Here is an 18,487-nt window from a genome sequence, read left to right as displayed (position 1 = left end):
TAGGATCTCCTACTCTTCTCTCCGCAGATCATGGTGGGTGGGGTCCATGCCCTGGATATTTGTCCCTATCTCAAGGATGAAGGGGGAGCAATTCCAGGTCAAAGGTCATTAGATTTGATTTTAGGCAGTCTCCTCTCTTAGCTCCATATTTCTTCTTCCTCTTTCTTCTCTCTTCCAAGGTACATGGACCTCACCCAGCCCCATTCCTGGCTTTTGGAAAGGCCTGGGGATACTAACGACTAGGGAAGAAGGACTCCTAGATCTTTGAGATTTCTTGTTGCTGTTTCTGTTGGGACTCCCTTTGGACACCCTCCCCACCCCAGCTTCAAACTCCGGCCGCGTTGGAGGGGAAGGGGCCTTTTTGTTTGGTTTAGGGAGGCCTGGGCCCACACAAGGGAGAAAGGAGTTAAAGCCGGGAACCAGGATCACCGGGTCAGGGAAGTTCAGGTAGCCCAAGGTGGAGAGGAAGGGGGAGACCCACTAGGAAGAGTGGTAAGGGGGACGTGGTGCCAGCCTTGCTAATCTGCGCTGCACCTCCATTAGCGCTTGGCATCTCCTGATAGCCGCCCCCCCTCCCCAGCCCCAAGGCAAGTTTCCACTCCCCACGCCCGTCCCCGCAGAGTGGGCTGCCTTCACCCCAGGCCAGTCGGAAGACAGAGCGAGCCGGACTCCAGAGCCAGGAGGGGCGGGCCTCCCTCCCGCCGCCCTCCCATTGTCTGCGCGGAGCCGGCGGAGGGGCTGCGAGGGGCGGGGCCGGGGCGGGCTGAGGGAGGGAGGGAGGAGGGGTTGGGGGAGCGGAGCGGGCGGGGGGAGATGCTGAGGCTTCAGGGGCGGAGGAGGCGGCGGCGGCAGTGGAGAGAGCGGGAGGAGGGAGGCAAGGCTGGAAGAGGGCAACCGCAGGCCGGGCCAGGTGGCTGGATCGGGTGCTGGCTGCGCTGTGCCGCTCTCGGTTCCGACGGCCTCTCTTTTGTGCTGAGAGCGCCCGGCTGGGCCGGGCCAGTGGCCGGAGGGGAGGCTCCTCTCCATGGTCCAGAAGACCAGCATGTCCCGGGGCCCTTACCCACCTTCCCAGGAGATTCCCATGGAGGTCTTCGACCCCAGCCCACAGGTGAGGCGTGGTGGCCGGGCCGAGGGAAGGAGGCCGCTCCCGAGGACCTTGTGGGGTCGGCTCGAGGGGCGCTGGGGAGGAAGGGGTTATGTGCCCGGCGCGGAGGAGAGAGGGACGCCTGTGCGCCCTTCGTTCCTGCAGGTTAATGATTGATGGGCGCTTGGCCCGGAGTTGGGCTGCGGTTTTGCGGAGCTGGGAGGGGGCGGTTGGGCCGCCTGTCATTCTCGCCTCCTCGTGTCGCCCGCGTTCAGGGTCCCTGCTGTTGGGGTACCGGCTCCAGTGGGTTGAGAGCTGGGGGGATTCCAGGGTTGAGGGAGGCTAGAGAGGGAGCTCAATGGGGGCTACGCAGAGCACGCTCAGGGGCGCAGGGCGGGGGTGGGAGAAGTGGGGGTGGCACTGGGAGATGGCCGAGGCGGTAGTCCGAGGGCGGCGCCAGCAGGCCTTTGGAGCCGCAGACACTGGCCCTCCAGGGTGGGGAAGGGGCCAGCCTCCATTCCTGCCACCTCAGCCACACCCCTATATTGGACCAGCTCCTCTCCAACACCCACGTTCTCTCTCCCTCCTCACCCCTCCAGCCCCGGAAAAAAACGCCTCTAAAGTTTGGAAAGTTGGATGGATGCCAACTCACTGAGAAGCTGTTACCTGGGGGAGGAAGTCTGCTGTCCCAACCCCACTCACGCTTCTCCTGTGCCCATGGGTTACCCCCAGGAACGGGAATTCTTGGGTGTGGTGGGTGTCCATGTAGTTACCAGGAGGGTCTAGGGTGGTTGTGCCAGGGGCTTTCTTTGGGACATGTCCTTCTCCAATCTGTCAACACCCCAAGGCTAGGATAGCATTAACTTTTCTTGCTGTGGTTAGCCTGGAGCAACTGTAACCTCCATGATGTGGTTCAAGGGTGTGTGTGTGTATGGGGGGGGTCAGGTCAGTCCTAAAAATACCTCCCTTCTCCACCCTAGGCCCCTTGGATCCTGGGAGGCAGCTGACTGGGGCCTTCCTTTCAGCTGTCCCTTGTCCCTCTGGGTGCCACTCCCTTTTCCCAGTCTGGGATGGTGGTGGGAGAGAGAGTCAGGAGCTCACTAGGGGATCCTCTTAAATTCATAGAGATCCTCAATCCTAGAGGTTGGGTATGTGTCTGATTTGAAGAGGGGGGTGGGAGGGAGGATTCTGGCCTTCCTAGGTGCCTTTCTCACCCGTCTATCCATCCTCTTTCCTGCACTGTACTCAGATCCAAGGAACCAGAGTACCTAGTCTGGTCGTGGCTTATCGACCTTTTTTGATAAAGAAACTCTAGGGTACAGGCTGTGGGCTGGGGCTTGGAGGGCCCGAAACCTCAATCATCATCCTCTACTCTGGACTGGCCTCTGGCCAATATGTGTATGTGAGTTGGGAAGGGCAAAGAAGCAGCCCCCTTCACAGGAGGCCTGGAAATACCTGAACGTGTGGTCAGGCAGTGTCCACTCCAGCCAAATCAGGAGCCTAGCCAGTGAGACTGAGCCAGCCTACCCCAGGGACCTGTGGGGGCTATGTCCTAGGCTCCTCTTGGGGCAGGGCCAAGGGGCGTTTAGATTGATGCAGCCTCATGGGTACCATGGGAACAGGATGTAGGTCCTGGCAGCTGGAATCAGTGAATGCTTGATCCCTCTTGCCACCTTGGGGAGAGGTGTGATCACTGTGATTGTGAGGAAGGGGCTGAGAAACAGTCCGGCAAGGGTAGCTACCCCCCTCTCTCTAGCTAAATCTGCCCCATGGCAGTGGGTAGGGATTGGGGTTAGATGTTTACATTCCAAATACTTTTCCAAGCCCCCCCACTCCCTCCCTGGAAATCTAGTTTGGGGTCTCCCAAGAGCCGAGAGCTGTCACTCCCCTTCCCACTCTGCGAAAAAGGAAATCATGAGTTGGGCATGAGAAAAGCCAGGCTGGGGCCTGTTGGCAGTTGGCAAATCCTCTTCTCTCTGGGGGCCACAGGCACACTCCGCCCCCGTCTGCTCCAGCTGAGGGGGAGACGGATGGGAACCTTCCCCAGCCCTCTCTGCCCCACCCCCCAGCACTGCAGGCAGCCTCTCCCTTCCCCTGAGGCCACTGCAGCCGCCCAGCATCTTAATTGGCTCTGCTGCCTAATGAGCCTCCAGCTATTCAGCGCCTTCCCCTTGCCAGCCTCTCCGGCTTGGTTTGGGGGTTTCTGTGTGTGCTTCCTAGGGCTCTCTTTCACTGTCCCCGACCCTCTGGTTGTGGTCTGGGGCCTCCCTCCCCCCGGGGCTGTACCGTTTCGGGAAGAAGATGGGTGGCGCTGTTCAGATCAGGGCATGATACTCCCAAGGCTTGGCTGTAACTCTGGCCCTGATGGGATGAGGGTTGGAAAAGGGCCTTTCTGATTCCACTTTTTCCCCTTCCTGGCTTCTCCAGGGCAAATACAGCAAGAGGAAAGGGCGGTTCAAAAGGTCGGATGGGAGCACGTCCTCAGATACAACATCCAACAGCTTTGTCCGCCAGGTAATGGGGAGGTTGGGCTGAGAGGAGGGAGGTGGTTGGTTGGTGGAGCCCAGCATTGGTGAGCTGGGTCTGAGGCTTTCTCCAGGCGCCCTCCCCCATGTCATTTATCACCTGTCTGGAGCTACCCATCACCCTGACACTCCATGACCTCTTCTACATAGACTGTCAGCTGCACCCACTCCCTTAGCCCCCGCCCAGCCCCTCCCCCAGCACCAGGCACCAGCCCCTGCTGCCTGCCTGCGTCATCTCATTCAGGGACAGCCTGGCCTGCCTCCTTCTAGCTGGCTTCGGGCTGTCACCCACTCCCCCTGCCGGCTGTCTGCTTTCTTGTCCTCCCCCAGAATCTGACAGTGTAGAGTAGAGGCAGGTCCTAAGAAATGAGGAGCCAGGACATTTGAGTCCCTGGAGCTCTAGTTAAGTATCAGTCAGGGAAATGCCCTCCTCACATCCATATATGACTGTTCTTTAATATGCAGAGAGAAAGTGTGTTGAGGGAGGCAGGGTAGAGGCAGGAGGGAGTTGATTTTAGAGAGGATTTTAGCTTAGCACCCCAGACTGAAGCGGGGTGTGGGAGGGTGGGGTGTGTGTATCACTGAATAGCTTTCTGGGGTCTTCTGTGCTCAGTCAGGAAGATGCCATTTTCATTGCTGTTCTAATTCTCAACCCCAGGCCATCTCAGGCTCAGGGAGAGGCAGTGAGAGAGGCATGTGGTTGCTATGACTACAGAGCATCTCAACAAAGCCTGGTACCCAAAAAAGGCAAGGAGGGCTTGGGATCAGACAAGGAAAAGGAGTAGTTGAAGAGGAAATTGGCAGGGCATCTGAGGGCAGAGAACAGCAGGGAGGAGGAGCCCTGTGGAGGTCAAGCCCCCCTTGGGCCAGAAGAAAGAGGGTGGTGCCAGGCAGATCCACCACAGATTGGAGTGAGGCTCTTCTTTTTGATTCCTCTGTCTCCAGAGCACTTGGCACGTGTGAGTCCAGGCCTGCCTGACTTGGGTCAGAAAAGGGGCCCTTCGTCCCAACATCTCCTAAGTACACAAAAAGAAAGTCCTTTCTTCAGTCACTCCCTCATCCCTCCTGTTGCATTACTGGGCCAGGGCCGGAGCTAGCGGCTAGGAAGAATGACACTGCACTCAGTGTAACCCCTGTTGACAGAAAAAGGCCTTGGTTTCCTCAGTGTTTGGCAACCCAGGGTGTCAGACCCCTGCCTCCAATCCTTCCTTGTCTTAGCTCCCTAGCTCTGACCACCCCCAGTAGGTGGCGGGGAGTGGGGGGGCAGTCCTTGCCACATCTCTGAGCTAAATATACCCTAGCAGTTTGCACATGTAGCAACTCTGCTTGAAACCTGAGCCCCCTGGGGGAACAGGCAGTTTGGGCCACCTCCTAGGCCAGCAGGGCCAGGCACTGAGGGCCCCGGGATGGAGGTGCCCAGCCGGACCCTTGTGGTGGTAAGCTGGGGATGTGGACGGGCTAGGTGGGAGCAGCCCCTCAGGAAAGCTGGTGGGTGGGCCTTCACTCCAGCCTGTCTCGGCCTTCTCACTATTTCCCTGCCTCCCGCCATTCCTGACAGGTCTGTGCATGCATGTGTGTTTGTATGTATGTATGTGTGCATGCATGTGTGCATGTGTGTGTTGGGTCAGTAAGTGCGTCTCGGCCACTCTATCTCTGGGTCTGTTTCTCTGGCTTTCTGCACATCTGTCTCCCTGACTCTGGGTGCTCCCGTCAGGAGGGGTGAAAAGTGGTAGGTTAGCTGGTTTTCACTCTCCTTCATTTGCATCTTTGTCTCTTTTCCAGCTTCTGTTAGCGACCTCAGCCCCCACCTCTAACCTTTTCCTTCATAAGTCTCCCATTTGTATGATTTGGCTGGGAAAAGGATGGGCGACCGCACTAGCTAATGACCAGGGCCCTCTAGGAAAGGTGAGACGTTGTCTTCTTTTCCTGGATCCCCTCTGTACCGAGCTAATGGGCATTTCTGGTCAAGCGACACTTTCATGCCCTCAGGAAAGAACCCCCATGTCTCTACTGTTCTTTCCCCCACATCACCTCCCACCTTGTAGCAACAGCACTGCTGCACAATGACACAAATCCACATTTCTTGGCTCCTGCCCTTGCGTGCTACACAGCCTCAGGGACACTGACACCTAGGGCACCCCCCCGTATGCACTCATGTGTACCTGTCTGCATTCAGTCACACATACCGAGCACGTATCGTAGAACATACCCTCTTACACACACTGGAAGTTGCACCTCCAAGCACATCCATGAGTAAGCATGTTCATTCACACTGTGGGTCTGGACAGGCTATGTGTATCTTAACACACGTGCCTGCATCTCTGAAGGAGTTGTGCTCTGGGATGGTCAGTGTAGTTAAGGCCAGCTTCCTGGCACGGCCAGACTTCTGAGCCAGCCTTAACCCTAGCATCTGCAGGCCTAATCCTGGGGAAAGGCCTGCCCCCTGTCCTGCTCTTAACTTGCCTCTTCTTCCTGAACCGCCCCAGGAATCTTAGACTCTCTTTTTGTATCTTATGAGAGCCTGAAGGTTGGGACTCCCCTGATTCTGGCAGGGGACGTAGGATTCTATCTTCCTTCAACCTTGAGCAGAAGATAGCAGTATTTTTGGTGGCCCCATGCTGCCCACTGCCAAGAGTGCAGAAAGCTCAGGTCTATGCTGGCGGCTATAGTCCCTGAAAGGACCCACTGGGCTTCTGCTGAGTCTGTCTCAGACAGTGCTGGGGGCAGGAGAGGGAAGGAGGAGCAGAGAGTGGAGACTCGTCCCCTGGCACTCCTCTCCTGTGCTTTGCCCCTATCAGGTTCCTGCCCCTCCCTGGGCCCCAAGCAGCTGTCCTTGGACCTGCCTTAACCCCTGGCTTGCTGCTGTCACCCTTCCTAGGGCCACACTCTTCCCTCAGTCCCCGATTCCTTACATCTAGTACCACCTTCTTCTAGCCCTTGTGACATCATGCTGGGTGGCTGGGGCTTGAGGCATCCGTGATGGCACTTCTATGCCTTCCGAGGCCCAGGAGCTGCGGAGGCAGCAGTAGCCTGAGCTGGCCCTGTCTGTTTTCAGGGTTCAGCGGAGTCCTACACCAGCCGTCCATCGGACTCTGATGTGTCTCTGGAAGAGGACCGGGAAGCCTTAAGGAAGGAGGCAGAGCGCCAGGCATTAGCCCAGCTCGAGAAAGCCAAGGTGAGAAAGAAGGGAGGGGCTGTGCTGGCATATTTTCACCACCCTCAGGCCTTGGAGACAGCCTGGACATACCCAGGGTCAAGTCTTGGCTCAGCTACTTCCTAGCTGGTATACGCTGGGCCTCGATGTGCCTCTGTCTTTCATCTGTAAAATGTGGGCTATAATACCGACCTCCTTATACAGTATAGTAAGTGTCTAATACTGTTTCCACACATAATAGGTGCTTGAGAAGTGTTAAAAATTCACACTTCTTTCTGGAGTCAAACTTCCTGGGCTCACTCTTATAGCTGCATGATCTTAGGCAAGTCACTTAACCTTTCTGAACTTTACTCTCCTCATTCATTAAAATGAAGAGAATAATACTTAACTTCATAGAATTTTTGTGATGAATAAATGAGATAATACACGTGAAACATGTAATGTAGTATCTGGCACACTAAACGGTAGCTGCTATCATCATTATTGTTATTACTATTATTCCTTCTGGGTGTCATTCTGGGTTCCCCCACCACTAATACATATTCCCCAGTGTTCCCCTCCACTCTGTGAGAGCTGAATTCTAGTTTTTGCTTTCTTTTTTTTATTGTGAAATTTAACATACATACACACAAAAAAATGTAAACCATTCAATGTACCTTTTAATGAACAGTTTACAAAACAAATCTCCACATAATCACCACCCCAGTCAGGCAGTTGTGCATTGTATTATGGTTTAACCCTCTGGTTGTTTTCCTCCCTGTGCCCCTCCTCTAGACCAAGCCAGTGGCATTTGCTGTGCGGACAAATGTCGGCTACAACCCTTCTCCAGGGGATGAGGTGCCTGTGCATGGAGTGGCCATCACCTTCGAGCCCAAGGATTTCCTGCACATCAAAGAGGTGGAGAGAACACCTGGCATCTGGAGGGAGGGCAGGGTAGTGGGTGCCAGGAGAGGGGCAGCCAGATCTATAGTGGAAAAAGACTTCTGAGCCAAGCTGGGCTGAGTCTGCTGTGTGACTTTAGACAAATGTCTCCACCTCTCTGAGCCTCTAATTTTTCATTGGTTAAATGGGGTAGTAATGCCTAGGTCACATGGTTGTTGGGCAGGTTTGTGATGAGGCCTGTAAGTGGACTGGCAGTTTGCCAGGTACATGTAGATGTCAGCATTTACTTCTCTGCCATTCCAGGGCTGGGCGGACACATGGGGAGGAAGGACTCTCAGAAAAGGGATGTGCTGGAGGCGGGGTGGTCCATGGCCCAAGAGGATGCTGGTCCTGGATTTGTCCTGAGAACTGGGGGCTATACTCAGAGGCTGGAACCAGGGGCCGGGTTCTCTGCGTTTGCCACACCCTGGGCAGGGTAGGCAAGTCCAGGGGTGGTTTCCCCTGGAGGGTGGCTGCTGGCTTGCATATCCAATCTCCCTCTTGGTCTCTCCCACCCCACTTGCTGTTGTTGTTTGCAGAAATACAATAATGACTGGTGGATTGGGCGACTGGTGAAGGAGGGCTGTGAGGTCGGCTTCATCCCCAGCCCTGTCAAACTGGACAGTCTGCGTCTGCTGCAGGAACAGAAGCTGCGCCAGAACCGCCTCAGCTCCAGGTGTCTGGCTGGGGGCGGGGCACTGCCAACCCCTGAGAGGCCCTGCAGCCAGGACTAGATTTCAAGGATTGACCCATTGTCCTGAGGGCACAGAGCTGCCTGTGGCATCAGCAGAGGGGCTGGAGCATCTTGGGGGCAGGGCAGCATGTGAGAGAACAAGATTCCTCCACCTTCACACCCACCCCTTTGCTCAGAGCTCCGTTTGCCTCTCTGCCCACACAGCAAATCAGGTGACAACTCCAGCTCCAGTCTGGGAGACGTGGTGACTGGCACCCGCCGCCCCACGCCCCCTGCCAGTGGTAAGAGCTGCCGCCTCCCCAGGGAGTGGGGGGGCTCCAGGGTGGGGTGGTCTCCCCACTGCCTTTCCCCTCCTTTCCCTATAGCAGTGGGTACCCCAACCTCAGTCCTCCAAACACATCTAGTGGTCTACTTTCCATGAAGAGTAGGGTACCCCACATGCTGGGCCGGTCAGCGCCCATCCTCTCATGTCTCTCCTTTCCCATTTCTTTGGTAGCTCCATCTCTCTGCCTGACTGCCCTCCCCCTACACCCCGTTCATTTCTCCCAGCCCTGTTCCATTCACCTCTTCTTCTTTCTTTTTTCCCCATCCCATCTCTGCGTTCTCTGTTTGTGTCTCCATGTCCATCTCACTCCTCCCCACCTCGCCTCCCTCCCTCTCTTCTGACTCTCCGGTCCAGGTAATGAAATGACTAACTTAGCATTTGAACTAGACCCCATAGAGTTAGAAGATGAGGAGGCAGAGCTTGGGGAGCACAGTGGCTCTGCCAAGACTAGTGTTAGCAGTGTCACCACCCCGCCACCCCATGGCAAACGCATCCCCTTCTTCAAGAAGGTAATTCTTGCTGGGCTCTTACAAGAGGGGAGGGGGTCAGGGCCCAGCTCTTTTGCAGGGTGTGGGGGGGGGCGAGGGGGGAAGCTGGAATGGATTCAGATGTACCAGCATGATTGTGTGGAGATCAAAGCTTCCTGCTGAGGAGAAGGGAGGGGTAGGATGGCACAGAGGACAGGCACATCCGTCTCCACACATCATCCCACCCTGGTCCACTGCGCAGGAAGGGATGGTTCTTGCAATCGAAGCACCCCTTTCCTTGTAAGGTCCCCTCCCGAACCCCCAGCATCAGGGTCTGGTGCTAATGAAACCTGACGTTTCCCCTCACTACCAGTGGGATATTCCGTGTTTGCCCCCCACCCCTGCATGTGAAGGGGAGAGTGAAATGGTGACCCTTCTTTGCCCTTTTCAAACTCCCTGGGACCAGGGTGGGGCTAGGACTCCATGTGGGGGTCTACTGGCTGCAGAGAAGGACAGTTAAGGGACCCTTAAAATGGGCCTATACTGGGGGCAAGAGATGGGCACCAAAGTAAGAGCTGTCACCCTTCGCAGCTCTTTTCCAAGACCCAGAAAGGGGGTCTTGTTATGTCTGAATATTCCCAAGTCCACTAGACTGATTGTCAGTCCCACTCCCAGCCCTGATCCAGGGTCATCTCTGGCTCCCCTTTGGCATGGGGGTCCCACCCCACCTCTCTAGCTCTGTCTGTCACTAACACGCATGCCCTGTTATCTCTCCTCGTCTGCCTGCTTTTCCTCCCTCTCTTGTCCTGGCTCCTTCCTTGCCCTCTGCCCCTGCCTGGGTACCTTCCCTTCTTTCCTCCCCCTCCCGCCTCTTGGCAATCTCTGGACCCAGCCAAACAGAAGCAGAAGTCGGTGAGTATCACAGCTTTCTGTGTCCCCCCTCCCCCCACCCTGGGGTGAGCTAGGGAGATCTTCTAACACCCATTCCCATATCCGCCATCTGGTTCTCCCTGGCCATCCCTCCCCACCCCCACCCTGATCCCCACATCTGGGCTCTGGGACCAGGGAGAGGAAAGGATGCATGGGGGTGCCTGGAGGCTGGGGGAGAGGTGCTAACGCCATCTCCACTCGGGGGTTTCCCCTCCCCCTTCCCCTCCAGACAGAACATGTGCCCCCCTATGACGTGGTGCCTTCCATGAGGCCCATCATCCTGGTGGGACCGTCGCTCAAGGGCTATGAGGTAGGAACCCCGAGTGGGCAGTGCACCCAGAGGGGCCCAGACCTCCAGCGAGACTCCAAAGAAAGGTTCAGATGCCAGAGAGATCTCTGGGAAGGGCCCAGGTTCCCAGGGGATACTCCCCTTCAGAGAAATTTCCCAGAGGGTCCCAACCTCAGGGAGACCCACTCGGAAGAGTCCAGTCCCTCCCAAAACTCCCCCAGAAGAGTCTTCCCAGAGGTCATACCTAGCAGGACCTTTGGAATCAGAGATCCTATTGGCGTCCCCTCAGACTCAGAAGCAATTCCCCTCCCCCTTCTCAGGGGCCCATTCATCTCAGGAATTTAAGAAAATGGAATGTGAGGTGCAAATAACCAGCAGCTCAGCCTTCCTGACTGGCTTTTGAACACCTGTTTCTCCTCCCTCCCACCCCAACCCCCGTCCTCAGGTTACAGACATGATGCAGAAAGCTTTATTTGACTTCTTGAAGCATCGGTTTGATGGCAGGTAAGATCCTGGGAGCTAGCTACCCCCTCCCACCGTGGTCCTCTGCTGCTGAGGATGGGCAGGCTGGCTCACGTGATCATCCGGGGACTCTGGGACTGAGGGATAGGAGGCAGTCCTGGAGCCTGGGGAGTGGGCAGGGAATTCTAGCCCCCCCCCGACACCTGACTCCCTTTGTCCCGTGCCCCAGGATCTCCATCACGCGTGTGACGGCGGACATTTCCCTGGCTAAGCGCTCGGTCCTCAACAACCCCAGCAAACACATCATCATCGAGCGCTCCAACACACGCTCCAGCCTGGGTGAGCTCACCCCTCAGCCCCCGTCTCTGGAGCCAGATGCGGGAGGGGAAGTGGGTGGGGGGCATCTCCGGAAGTGTGCTCTCCACTTACTGCCTCCTGGGGGGCTCCCTCACATTTCCCCCTTCCCCATGACTCCATGTCCCCCAGCTGAGGTTCAGAGCGAGATTGAGCGAATCTTCGAGCTGGCCCGGACCCTTCAGTTGGTTGCTCTGGACGCCGACACCATCAACCACCCGGCCCAGCTCTCCAAGACCTCACTGGCCCCCATCATTGTTTACATCAAGATCACTTCTCCCAAGGTGCGTGCAGGAGTCAGACCCTAGTGGGGACAGGAGCTCTCAGGAGTCAGGCTGACTGTTTAAATCCCAGCTACTTCTTACTAATGTGTGACAGTCTCCCCAGCTTGACTTTCCTTCTCTGTAAAACTCCATCATACAGATATGGCGAAGATTCAACCTAACGTGAATAGTTAGCACTTAGCAAAGGGTCTGACATAATGTACCCCATCATGTATTAGCTCTACAATATTATATAGAGAATCATATATGGGGGTCGTGCAGGCCAGTCCCCTGTCTCCACTCTGGTTGACCTTCCATCTTTGGTCCTGAAAACTGAAAGAATTCTGTGCTTGTTGTCCCAGTGTCGCTCGGCTACTTGACAGTTGGGAGGTCTTTGCTGTCTTTGGATTTCAGCCCTTTTTGCCGCACTGTCCTCATTTGGACCTTGATAGAGATGAAATCGGAAGGAAGGCTGATTTACTTCTTTGTCATATTGCAGCCCCATTTTTTTTCCCTCCTAGATATTAGTGGGAGTTTGAGGAACATGGAGGGCAAGTGTAGGTGAAGGATTTGAAGTTAGAAGACAGCATGGGGTTCAATCCTAGCTCTGGTTGGCTTCTTAATTAATTAGATTTTGTTGTTGGTTTTCTGGCTGTTATTTTGAGGCTCTGGCTGAACCTCTATTTCTTCACCTATAGAATGGGGATTATAATCCCTTCCTGTGTTATTGGTGAGAGGATTCAAGGGAATAGTGTAAAGAGCCCAGAGCTCTGTTTGATTTCATGATGGCAACTAGGGGTGGCAATTGTTATCATCCATGTAGCACCCTATGAGCTGAGCACTCAGTTACTTAACCTTAACCTTTCTGAGTCCTAAATTTCTAATGAGCATAAAGGGCATGATAAGATCTAAGTACTTCCTCAGGGTGATTGAAAGGATCAAATGAGATAATGGATGCAAAAATACTTTGTGAAGTAGAAAGTAACAGATGGAAGAGCACTGACTGGGTTAAGGGTGGACACTCAGAGTTCAGACTGCCTGGGTTTATGCCCAGTGCTGCCACGTACCAGCCCTGTGCTCCTTTGGCAGGTCACCTAACGTCTCCATGCTTCAGGTTTCTCATTTGCAAAATAGGGATCCTCAAACGGTGGTTGTGAAGGTTAAATAAATGGAATACCCATGCAAAGTGGCTGGTACCTGCTAACACTATATCTATTCTACTTTTTAAAAAAAAGATATTTAGTTTAAAGTAATTTTACATTTACAGAAGAGTTGCAAGAATAGTAAAAGACTTCTCATTCTTTGAATACCTTTCACTCAGATTCACTATTTTTTTAGAAGCTTTATTGAGATATGATTCACACATCATTCACTTAGCCATTTCAAGTATACAATTCCATTTTTTTCAGATTCACTAATTTTGCATTTTGCCACATTTACTTTATCTTTCTCTAACTTTTTTTCACATTGGGGAATATTGGGAAACTGTGTTTTTCCAGGACCCATGAGCTCCATGTCAAGTCGTTGGGTTTTTTTTGTTTTGTTTTGTTTTTTTGCAATCTGGTTGTGGAGGGTGCAGCTCAGTTCCAGGTCATGTTGTTGTTTTCAATCTAGTTTTGGAGGGCGCAGCTCACTGGTCCATGTGGGAATCGAACCAGCAACATTGGTGTTATGAGCACTGCGCTCTAACCACTGGGCCAACCGGCCGCCCTATCTTTCTCTATCTTTATGTATGTATGTATTATATACATAAGCATTTGAATGTAAGTTGTGGATATTGTATGCCTTTGTCCCTAAATACTTCAATATGTATTTCTTAAGAACAAGGTTGTTAACTTAACCACAGCATAATTGTCAAATTCAAGAAATGTTATCTAAAATACAGTCCATCTTCACTTCTCCCCAGTAGTGCCAATAATGCCCTGTGTGGAGTTTCCCCCTCAATCCAGGATCATGTGTTGCATTTAGTTGTTGTAGCTCTTTAGTTTTCTTTAAGCTAGAACAATTCTTCAACCTTTCTTGGATTTTCATGATACTGACATTTTTGAAAAAGTACAGATCACTTGTTTTGTAAACTGTTCCTTAGTGTTGGTTTGTCTGATGTTTTCTTCATGATGAGATTTAGGTTTTTGCCGTTTGGGTAGGAATGTCACCAAAGTGATGTGTCCTGAGTGCATTGCATGTGGGCACATGATGTGGGTTTGTTGCGTTGTTGCTGATGTTAGCTTTGATCACTTAGTGAAGGTTGTGGCTTTGTTTTAGCTACTATTATTGAGTGAGAATAATAATAGTAGTTACCTAATGGGATTATTGTCAGGACTAAGTGAATTGATCGTGTATAAAGCACCGAATAGTGCCAGTACATAGCAAGTGCCCCATATAGCATGGGTGCTGTTATTATCATGCAGGGGAAGTTGGCCCTGAGAATGAAGCCTGGAAAGAAGCTGAGAGGGGCTGGGACGAGAAGCACTGCCCTTCATATAGCCACGGCTAGGAGAACTTCCCAGGACAGGCTGGCATGAGTCCCGAGAAAGCCTGAGTGTTGTGTATGATGTCCCGAGCTTTAGAAATCACCTTCCAGAGCTGCAGAGGTGATTTCTAAGGAGGTGGCCAGGGCTGAGAGTCATTGAATGTCCCCCAGCCCCGACACTGGCTCTCCACCCTGGCTCCAACCAGGAGCTGCCTTTCTGACTTGCTGCATTACGGGGTTTCTCTAGCTTTTCTTCTCTCCCCAAACCAGGTACTTCAGAGGCTCATCAAGTCTCGAGGGAAGTCTCAATCCAAACACCTCAATGTCCAAATAGCAGCCTCAGAGAAGCTGGCGCAGTGTCCCCCCGTGAGTACTCAGACCCAGGGTAGGACGGGTGGAAGATTTGGGTTCTGGCTTCCTCTGGCCTGCGTGGGAGACAGAGTGACCAGCAGCTCCTGGGCCGGGTCCACAGGGGCAGACTGGTCTGAGGGGACAGAGTGCTGGACAGGCAGTCAGAGACTGCCTTCAAGCCCCAGAAGCACCACCTCTCTGTGGGGAGGAAGCCTTAAATCTGAAATGAGGGAGTTGCATTATGTGGGTGCCAAGACCTCTTACAGTTCTGCCGATGCATACATGAGTGTTTTCCTCTTCCTGGACATCCAGAGGTCTCTTTTTAACTTTGTCCTCCAACCCCTTGACTCTCTGCCCACGTGCCCAGGCCACACCCTCACCCCCTTGGTCATGCCTGGCTCATCCCAGCCCCACCCCTAACCCCGCCTCCACAGGAAATGTTTGACATCATCCTGGACGAGAACCAATTGGAGGATGCCTGCGAGCACTTGGCAGAGTACTTGGAAGCCTATTGGAAGGCCACACACCCGCCCAGCAGCACGCCTCCCAATCCGCTGCTCAACCGCACCATGGCTAGTGCAGCCCTGGCTGCCAGCCCTGCCCCTGTGTCCAACCTCCAGGTACAGGTGCTCACCTCACTCAGGAGAAATCTCAGCTTCTGGGGCGGGCTGGAGGCCACGCAGCAGGCCAGGGAGGTGCCCCAGCAGCAGGAGTACACCATGTAGATGCCCCGCATCTCCCTTCCTGCCAGGGCCCGGAACTGGAGCGCAGGGAATGTGGGGAAGGAAGGCAAGAGCTTTATTTTATAAAAAAATGTGGTGAGTGGCAGTTTCTGGTGTCTGTGGTTTCTGGGGCTGGCTGGTGTTTCCTGGGCCTGGTCCCTTAGGACTACATCTGCTGCTTTGGGGGCTTTTAGGGATGAAGCCTGATTAGGGGCCTTATAAGACAAGTGACTAGGAAGAAAACATAAGGTAGACCAATTCTTTCGCTGGACTCCATACCCATTTTAGACCCAACAGTGGTCATGGCATTTTAGTGGTCACAGCAGGGGCCTCAGACCCAGAATCCCACAGAGCAGGGACCATTAAACCCAGAGAGACTGCCCCCTCCCCTAAACCCCTAACCCCAGAAGGCCCCTCCGAAGGGACCCAGAATGTAGCATTTTCTGTGATTGATTGGACATTCTATTCTCCCAGTGAAACAGATTCTCGGAAAGGGCCTCCTGTGGGTGCCCCACCATGGGAGCCATGGCCTATCTCTGAGGTCACATCATTAAGTATTTGCTTCTAGAGTAGAGTTAGAAAGAACCCCATTCTAAACTGTTGCTTTTCAAATTTGTTTTCAGCAACAGATCACATTTGTTCACTGAATCTTATATGGGAGCTCACGTAGATAACATCCTTGCTCTGCTCGGAGAGAGCGAGTGGCTTGGCCTCCATTTCACCTCCATGGGGACCCATAAAGCACGGCTGTGCCCTCCTCACCTTCCCCCCACCCAGCCCAGACCTCCAGAGAACAGTTTGGAAACTGCTGCTCTAATCCCCATCACACCACCAGAGAGAAACTGGGCCACAGAGAGGGGAGCCATTTGCTTAGGGTCACACAACTTAAAAAGGCAGGGGCGGGACTAAGACCCAGGCCTCTTTGCACCCACATGGCAGCCTCCGTGGTGGCAATGGCCACCAGGTCACCCTCTTGTGGCATTTGGTGCCGAGGACATTGGGCCACCTCATCGTCTCCTGTGGGAGATGGAGACCCATCGTCCTTCTCTAGGCTGCTGCTTTGAGTCTCTGTTGGGGACTGGGGAGGAATCCATCTGATTGGGGCAGGCGGAAGTATGGGGTTCTGGAGGTCTCTGGGTAGGGTCTGGTTTGTGCTGAAGGAGCTGGGCTTAGTGAGCTTGAGCTGAAATCCCCTTAATATGTTTGGAAAACAGGCAACGACTAACTTAATCAGTCACTAATGAGTAGCAATTCTAATGAGCTGTTAATGATGACTTACCCTAAGACAGCATTAATGACGTGTGTTGAAGTGAAGACTAATTGTTCTTGGGTTCTGTACCATGGTTACCAGGAGAGTTCACGCCTCCTCACGCCTTAGGAAGGTTGGGTGCCCCCCCCCCCCAACAGAGGAGCTAATGTCCCAGGTCTGGCTGGGCTCTAGAGCCATCCCCTAGAGCCAGTCCCCTCCTCCCTCAGTTGGGCTGGTGTCCTGGTGCCCTCACTAATCTGCCTTGCTTTGTTGTGTTTCTCTCACCCCTGCTTGATCTGCATGGTGTGTGCCGTCTGTCTGCTAACCAGGGACCCTACCTTGCTGCTGGGGACCAGTCGCTGGAACGGGCTACCGGGGAGCACGCCAGCGTGCACGAGTACCCCGGGGAGCTGGGTCAGCCGCCAGGCCTTTACCCCAGCAGCCACCCACCTGGCCGGGTGGGCACCGTACGGGCACTGTCCCGTCAAGACACATTTGATGCCGACGCCTCTGGCAACCGAAACTCTGCCTACACGGAGCCGGGAGACTCGTGTGTGGACATGGAGACCGATCCCTCAGAGGGGCCAGGGCTTGGAGACCCTGCTGGGGGCAGCACCCCACCAGCCCGTCAGGGATCCTGGGAGGATGAGGAAGAAGACTATGAAGAGGAGGTGACTGACAACCGGAACCGCGGCCGGAATAAGGCCCGCTACTGCGCGGAGGGCGGGGGTCCAGTGCTGGGGCGTAACAAGAACGAGCTGGAGAGCTGGGGGCGGGGTGTTTACATCCGCTGAGAGGCAGGGGCCACACAGTGGGGAGGAAGGGCTCTGAGCCCCAGGGAGGGGAGGGACAGCGGGCTCACCTCCGGGGATGTATCTTGCCTCCAGGGGGCGCTGTCTCCCTCCTTTCAGATGCCTTTGCTCAATGTTTGGGGTTTCTTGGGTGGCAGCATCCCAGTGCCTGGGAGTCCTTAAGCCCCAGCTGTAGGTTTTTATCTACCTGCTGTGGATGGATGGGGGATGCCCACCTTTCTGCAGTGTCCCCATTCCCCCACCTAAGGGGGCTCCCAGAGAAAAGGTGCACTTCCTTAACTCTTTCTACTTGGGGCTCTAATGAAGGGTCCTAACGGGGGTGGCCCTTTTTCCAACCTGGAGTATTTGGGAATGGTAGGGGGCTTTTCCTGGAGAGGGAGACCACAGACTTTCCCGTGAGGATTCTCTTCCCCCAAACCCCAGATCCAGGGTCCCTCACCATGCCCGGCCCTCCCCCCAGCTTTCTGGCAGCATTGTCTGGTAGGAGAAAGCTACAGGATGGAAGCCCCTTGGGGAGGGGTCTGGATAGAAACTGTCAGGCCTCAGATGTAGGGCCATCTGCCTGCCTGGGACCTAACCCGAGACGGCTGCTACCCACCCCACCACCTCCATGCCCCAGCCTTTGCCTGCTCCAGGAATGAGCTTTGCCTACAACATCCTTTGCCTGCTGCCATCCAAGGAGGGGCTCTCTGTGTCTGAGCCCCCTGTCCCTGTGTCACCTGGGTGTGGAGCCCATGGAACGCTCTGGTCCGCCTCATTTTGAAACCAAAAACTGCTCATTCACTCACCCTGAGGCCCCACTCACAGAGAGGCCCTGTGGGTGGGTGCCCAAGAAATGATCACTACCCCAGGGGTTTCCTCGGGACCACGGATCTCCCTGGGGGGTTGGTTTGGCTGCTGCTGCTGCTCTATATTTGCCTCTTGTGATCCTGTCCTTTACCCACGTCCACTTCACTCCCTCTGGAAGCCTTCGTACCCCGTCTGCTCTGGAGTGTCCTCTGCCCAGCATCTCCATAGGCCAGCAGCCCTGCCCCTCCCCAGCGTCTCAGCTGGGCCAGAGAGAGCCGATTGTGCCAATGACGACTGGGCCTTGCCTGGATGCCCACCTCAGGGATGGGCACCTCATGCCTGTCTCACCACCTCCTGTGCCAATGTTGTCTCACCCCCCACCTGGGGGTGGGGTGCACCTTCCACTTACTGGTTAGAAGAGACCACTGCCCACCCTTTGCCCCGTCCCTGTCTGGTGTCCTGTGCCCCCATCTGTCTGTCTGTCTGTAATCCCCTAGAAGTATGTTGCCACATATAAAACCGCCACCCTGTCCTTTGCGGCGCCTCCTGAGCCTGCTTCTTTGTTCCCGCCACACAGTAGCTGACCTAGCCATGTGAGAACTGCCGCCATGCAGGGGGGTTGGAGG

The 18,487-nt window shown here is 54.5% G+C and overlaps 1 protein-coding gene across 5 annotated transcripts; it reads left to right on the top strand.

Annotated features, from left to right (window-relative positions):
* The first annotated feature begins 804 nt into the window (after positions 1-804).
* CACNB1 (calcium voltage-gated channel auxiliary subunit beta 1) lies at positions 805-18,397 on the top strand. 5 transcript variants are annotated; one of them, XM_033089765.1, is made up of 14 exons: positions 805-1,108; positions 3,512-3,598; positions 6,665-6,784; positions 7,538-7,660; positions 8,224-8,360; positions 8,583-8,659; positions 10,063-10,082; positions 10,330-10,410; positions 10,835-10,893; positions 11,081-11,190; positions 11,338-11,489; positions 14,209-14,304; positions 14,724-14,909; positions 16,590-18,397. In XM_033089765.1, the coding sequence occupies exons 1-14, from the start codon at positions 1,025-1,027 to the stop codon at positions 17,052-17,054; spliced, it is 1,797 nt and encodes a 598-aa protein (XP_032945656.1). In that variant the 5' UTR covers positions 805-1,024; the 3' UTR covers positions 17,055-18,397. The 5 variants fall into 5 exon arrangements, with proteins under 5 accessions (XP_032945656.1, XP_032945654.1, XP_032945658.1 ...); XM_033089763.1 differs by lacking the exon at positions 10,063-10,082 and adding an exon at positions 9,058-9,212; XM_033089764.1 differs by lacking the exons at positions 805-1,108; positions 3,512-3,598; positions 10,063-10,082 and adding exons at positions 4,980-5,045; positions 5,392-5,514; positions 9,058-9,212.
* Positions 18,398-18,487: the final 90 nt, after the last annotated feature.

The sequence above is a fragment of the Rhinolophus ferrumequinum genome, chromosome 21 (genome assembly GCF_004115265.2).
Source record: "Rhinolophus ferrumequinum isolate MPI-CBG mRhiFer1 chromosome 21, mRhiFer1_v1.p, whole genome shotgun sequence".
Taxonomy (NCBI): Eukaryota; Metazoa; Chordata; class Mammalia; order Chiroptera; family Rhinolophidae; genus Rhinolophus; species Rhinolophus ferrumequinum.
This window is presented reverse-complemented; position numbering and strand designations above follow the sequence as displayed.